This window comes from Nicotiana attenuata, unplaced genomic scaffold (assembly GCF_001879085.1).
Source record: "Nicotiana attenuata strain UT unplaced genomic scaffold, NIATTr2, whole genome shotgun sequence".
Lineage (NCBI taxonomy): Eukaryota > Viridiplantae > Streptophyta > Magnoliopsida > Solanales > Solanaceae > Nicotiana > Nicotiana attenuata.
The window spans coordinates 176,152-181,856 of record NW_017671296.1 but is presented as its reverse complement, the minus strand read 5'-3'; the positions used below and the strand labels follow the sequence as shown (position 1 = coordinate 181,856).

General features: G+C 36.0%; 1 protein-coding gene across 1 annotated transcript; it reads right to left on the bottom strand.

Annotated features, from left to right (window-relative positions):
* Positions 1-865: 865 nt before the first annotated feature.
* LOC109207364 (uncharacterized protein At3g27210) lies at positions 866-5,210 on the bottom strand. Its single transcript, XM_019370265.1, has 3 exons — positions 4,796-5,210; positions 1,866-1,946; positions 866-1,528 (listed from the first exon to the last, which is right to left on the bottom strand). The coding sequence occupies exons 1-3, from the start codon at positions 4,974-4,976 to the stop codon at positions 1,110-1,112; spliced, it is 681 nt and encodes a 226-aa protein (XP_019225810.1). The 5' UTR covers positions 4,977-5,210; the 3' UTR covers positions 866-1,109.
* Positions 5,211-5,705: the final 495 nt, after the last annotated feature.

The window sequence follows — 5,705 nt, the reverse complement described above, 5'->3', positions numbered from 1 at the left end:
TCCACATGTAGATTTGAAACTCCATGATAGTGGTCATTTTTTTTAATAACAAGAGCTAAAAAGTGGTTATTTGTGAAATTTATCCCATTTCATTATTTTTGGGCCTCTAGGAGGCCCATAAGCTTTTTAACAGATCAACAACACAACATGATTATCAAAATCACACTTTCCGACGAGCCCGCATCCAATGGTAAAAATAGCACGGTATAGCCAGTTTTCGGACTGGTCAATCAAAAATAGCCAGCGTTTACCAAGTCAATTAAAAATAACCACTATTTTGCTGCAATAGAGACCGGCCCAGCATAATATACTGGAGTTCGGTGCACTTGTGTATGAACTTCAGCATATTATGCTGGACCGGTATACTTTGCTAGCTCCAGTATAATATACTGGAGACTGGAGCACCGATGCTCCAAACTCCAGTATATTATACTGGACCAATATACTTGTTGGAACTCCAGCATAATATACTGGAGTATTTTCCGGGTTTTGAACAGTGTTTTTCGCTCAGATTTATCTTTAAATAAAAAGTGGCTAAATTTCGATTACTTTTGAATTGGGCTATTTTTGAACGACCAGTTGTAAATCTGGCTATTTTTAAAATTTACCCCATCCAATTGAGGAAGCAAATCTTGGGCTTGAGCCCTTAAGCTCCTTTTTCTGTTGTAATTTTCTTTTAATTTATAATAACTTTTACCTTCCAAGAGACACATTATCCAATATATCTCCTTTGATTATAATTTTATCAAGAAACAAATAATTCTCATTTTAGTTTCAAATAAAAAAGATAAAAATACAACCGGCTTTTTGTATGGTAGCATTGACGAGAAAATGTCAATCTACTCGTTGATGACGCAGAAACATAAACATGAAAGAAGTAAACTACTGGTTGATTGATTGACAAAGCTGTTCTTCTACATCTTTATACAGACAAGAGCCAAATTCTAGAATGAACATACCATAACTCTACATATCTGTGTATTCGTGCCGAAATTTCATGGCCATTAAGTTTTACTGACCATTAACGATCACATTCTATACCTTAAAGTCCCAGAATTCCTGATGAACATGCACATATACACATACCTTAAGAAAGACAGCTTTTGTCATCAGGCAACGTTACGCGCAGGACTCATTCTTCTCCTCCTTCCGTTAAAGCTCCGACTTGAGAGCAACCTTGGAAGACAACATTGTGCTGACTTTGACGTTTTGATGTCAGATTTTAACAGTCCACTGGGTGTTCTTTCGCTGCTACACACAGACGTGTAAGGTGTCCCAGGTGTTGATCTTGGTGGGAGTTGAGCACCAGTAACTGCAGTATCCTTTTTAGTACTTGTACCATTTTGTTTGTCTTCAGCATTTTGTCCATTTTGGTCCTGATCGCTTCTCAAGCTTTCTTCGAAAAGTTCAGATAATCTCTTCTTTTTATCCGTTGGGGATGATTGCTGAAAATAAGCAGGGGTTCTGTTCCCTGTTAAATTTCCAGCCAAGGGATGAACAGGTGTATTTCCACGAGATGGCGTAAAATCTGCAGTCAAGTTCAGAGAGATTATAAAAATACAAGATGATATACAAGAGTAAATAAGAAATGGGGAGTCGCATGTTGGAATTTTAATAGTAATAGTTATGTACTCTCAAGGGTGTTGCAAGCATTTTCCTTGAAATGAAAAAAGTGATATTAGTTGAAAACTACTGCTTTTGTAGATTGGATCTTCTCCTGGTGAATGATTAGGCACTACCAGTGAGTAGATCAAAATACTATAAATAAAGTGACATTTTGTAGCTCATGAAACCTATGAAGACAAGGAAAGGGATCGGAGAGAAGATGGAATAACATGAATCATCGATTGAAGAACATATCTTACCTCCATTTACGCTTAGGAAGTCATCTTCACAATCTGAATCCAACCAAGGCTGGGAATCAAAGAAGGTCTCCTCCTTGCTACCTACAAGAAAGAAATTCTCTGACTCAGACAAAAGATGCAATTAAACTAGAACACCGTAAATATTAACACACACACTATGCATGAAAATTTTAAACACTTAGTAAGGTTTGCTCTGTTTCATGCAGTGAATCAGAGTGGTATTTTGAGAAACTAAAGAAGAAAACTGAAAAGGAGGATACAGCATGTCCTTATCGTTATTCAACGAGAAAGGCTAGATAAAAAAAAAGAGCAGCCCGGTGCACTAAGCTCCCGCAACGCGCGGGGTCCGGGGAAAGGCCGGACCCCAGGGGTCTATTGTACGTCTTACCCTGCATTTTTGCAAGAGGCTGTTTCCACGGCTCGAACCGTGACCTCCTGGTCACATGGCAACAACTTTACCAGTTACGTTAAAACTCCCCTTCGATAAGGCTAGATAATCATATTCAAAATATATCCTTCCAATACAGATAAAGAGAAATGAGATTGGTTGGAAACACTCATTGGCAAACCACAATTGACTTTCAAAAAAGAGTGCTATTATTAGGCACATGATCAAGAACGCAAGGTGATGCGGCGGAAACAACGGTAGATATGATGTTAGTATCCTCGACTAACCTTTGTTAATCCACATGAATAAAACTGAACTATGAGAAGGCTGAGGACATTAGCCATATCAAACTTTTTGTAAAACATTAATCTTCTGCTAGCAACAAGAAAAAGATTCAAGCAAGTCAAATAACATGTTTCCTTAAAAGTGAGGTAAACTAAAAACTGTACAGTGTGTTTATTTTACTTGTAAAATTTAATTAGTTAATTTAATTCTCTTCATTACCGAGAATAATGTTGTTTTAAGCTTTGAAATTTAACGGATAATGAGTCCGCCCCTCTACCCTTCTTCATTTAAACACTAAACTTGATTCATAGCAAGCTTCAACTTGTGATGTGTGCCTACCACACAACACACAATGTACTACCTTAACTATTGAACCAAAGCTCTGAGAATACTGGTAATATTTACTTTTATCCTTAGGAAAAGAGAAAATTGTCGACTATTTGCTGATTATTATAGACGGATAGTATAAGTGATGGCGGTATAGACCCACAGGCATGATATGTCAAACAAGGGGTTGGTTTCGTAACAAATGTCAACCTCAGTTTTAACTGTCTGAAAGAATATTGTAATACAACAGCTCAAGTATTCTCTTATACATGGAGATATTGATGAATGCAACAATCAAGACATGCACTAAGATTTCCATAGGACTATCTGATGTTGATGTAAAGTTCCATAGGACCATCAAATGTTGATGATATTATCCTCTACCTTTAACTGATGAAGAGGAACAACATAAGCAAGAGGCAATATTCAGCAAGATTGATGTTCACGTTAAGTGCATAATGGTATAATGTGATATTGGTCGGTGCTAGAGAATATGGCTTTTGAAGGGGAGCCTACGGTAAAGTTGTCTCCGTGTGACCTATAGGTCACGGGTTCGAGCCGTGGAAGTAGCCACTAATGCTTGCATTAGGTTAGACTGTCTACATCACACTCCTTAAGGAACCGGCCCTTTCCCGGATCCTGCGTGAACCGGGATGCCTTGTGCACCGGGCTATCCTTTTTCTAGTGAAAATGGCTTTTAATAGTAGAGGAAGAAAATCTCATTGTAAACAATAGTGGCAGCAATCACACACACACAAATACCAGTTTGTAACCTTTTTATATAAGATATATTTGTTTGATAAAAGTAGCAGACCAGCAAAAAGAGAATGCTGCAAATGACTAGTTACAAGGCTGCAAAGACTCATTCTTTACAATTCATGTAATGAGCTGAGGAATTCTAAAAAGTACCACTTTGTATATAATATTAGAAGTACTACAATATCTCCTTTGTTTAAGGTAGACTTCTAAGCTAAGTATTTTCTTTTTCTTTTCTGGCGATACTTTAAGCTCCTATCTTAATAATTTTCTCTAGAAATTAAAAAATGCCCTGCCCATGATAACAAGTTCTGCAGATGGCCCCATCAGCTGAAGAATTTTTGGCATTATTCAAGATTCTGAAAATAGCTTCTTGGTCCATATTTCTAAGTCCACAAAGGGAATAGAGAGTTATTCTGTAAAATATATTAAAGTGTTTCTTTTTAGGCCACCAACCTTAACTGTTCCTATAACAACAATTCTATCTCAATCACATATTCAACTAATATCACAAAAAATACATAACTAATGTCCATCAGGTCAAATAGAACACCTCTTCAACTTTCCTTTACATTCCAAAATGTCCAGATAATCAAAAGTCGGAAATCAAATGACATATGGGTCTCGTAGAACTTACTCCCTCTGTTCCACTTTATGTATCGAGGCAAGATACTAGCTGAGTATCAGAGGCGAAGCCATAATTTCAACCTTATTGATTCTGAATTTTAGAACCACCGTTTCAAATGTTAATAATTGGGTTCTAAATTTAATATTTATACATGTTTAATGGATTTTTTTGACATAAATATACTATTTGTGCAAAAGCTATTGGGTTCACCGAAACCATAACTAGCTCTGCCCCTGCTGAGGATTGCAGCTTGGCCAGCAGAAAAAAAAAAAAAAAACCTTGAGCCTAACTCAACCTAGCTCGTGAGATGGGAGTCGCTCAAGACCATAACAGGAGACCAGGTTTACATCCCACAACTGATGCGGGACAACTCAACACAGACCAATTACTCAAAAACATTCACAATCAGGAACATGTTAACCTTCAATTCATAAAGACAGCAACTTTCCCCTTTTTTTTCCACATTGCCAAACAATATAACAGCGTTATCACAGAGTTTCTGTTGTAAAATAACAAATGAATAAAGAGAGAGTAATAGGGTAGTACCAAAGTCACGAAAAGTAGTAACAGCAGGAGTTTGAGATTTGAGTTGAAGCTCAGAGACTTTAGTATCATCTTTGTTGAGAGGTGAAGGAGTGACAAGCTTGTCAGTTTTGGAAGAACCAAAAACAAGACGAATTTTCATGGCTGATTCAGAGTCTTTATGCACTGAAACACATGAACCCATTTACTAAACACACAACACACACACACCCTTTACACTCACAATTCCATATCAAAACAAAATTTCTGTAGTAGAGAGAGAAAGAGTGAAGTAGAAGTGACAGAAAGAAGAGACAACTAAACAGGGAGAAGAGCAAAAGGCTACGCCTTTGCGTTACAAATAAAAGAGTTGAAAATTCGTCTGAACAGAGTTGGAAAAAGATAAAATTGGGGCTTGAAAGCGAAGTTATCGTAATTTGGTAGTAAGAGTAGAGGAGCAGAAAGGTCCCACCCAAAGAAAGTTGGAATCATTGCAATCTACTGTTCTTTTAGGGCTTTGGCTTTTTGTTTACCACCATAAAATTATTCCATCCGTCCCAAAGAATAATATATTTCGAGATTTGGAGGGAATTATTTTTAATTATAATTTTTTATTTCTATTATATATATATATATTATTATTTATTGTAATTTATAATAATTTTATATAAATTTTAAATATATAAATTTTATTTCAAAATTTTTAAAAAAATCTATGTCTGCATTCATAGTCAAAGGTAAGAAATTTAACTCACGTAACTTATTTAGGATATTTACGCCTCTTTAACTTTTTGTGCTTTAGTTCCGGATAATAATTCTGCTTACCAAGATTTAGTTAAGTAAAAATAGATTTTAGTGTATGTAATTGTTTCTCGAATTTAAATCCCAATTTATAAGATTTTTGTGGCTATTTAATTTATTGATAGACTACAGT

Excerpts from the sequence above, each read along its gene's own strand:
- LOC109207364 (XM_019370265.1), bottom strand. The coding sequence starts at position 4,976 with ATGGGTTCATGTGTTTCAGTGCATAAAGACTCTGAATCAGCCATGAAA. Across the intron at positions 1,947-4,795 it reads TACTACTTTTCGTGACTTTG|GTAGCAAGGAGGAGACCTTC; the intron begins GTACTACCCTAT and ends TCTTTCTTGTAG. Across the intron at positions 1,529-1,865 it reads CTTCCTAAGCGTAAATGGAG|ATTTTACGCCATCTCGTGGA; the intron begins GTAAGATATGTT and ends ACTTGACTGCAG.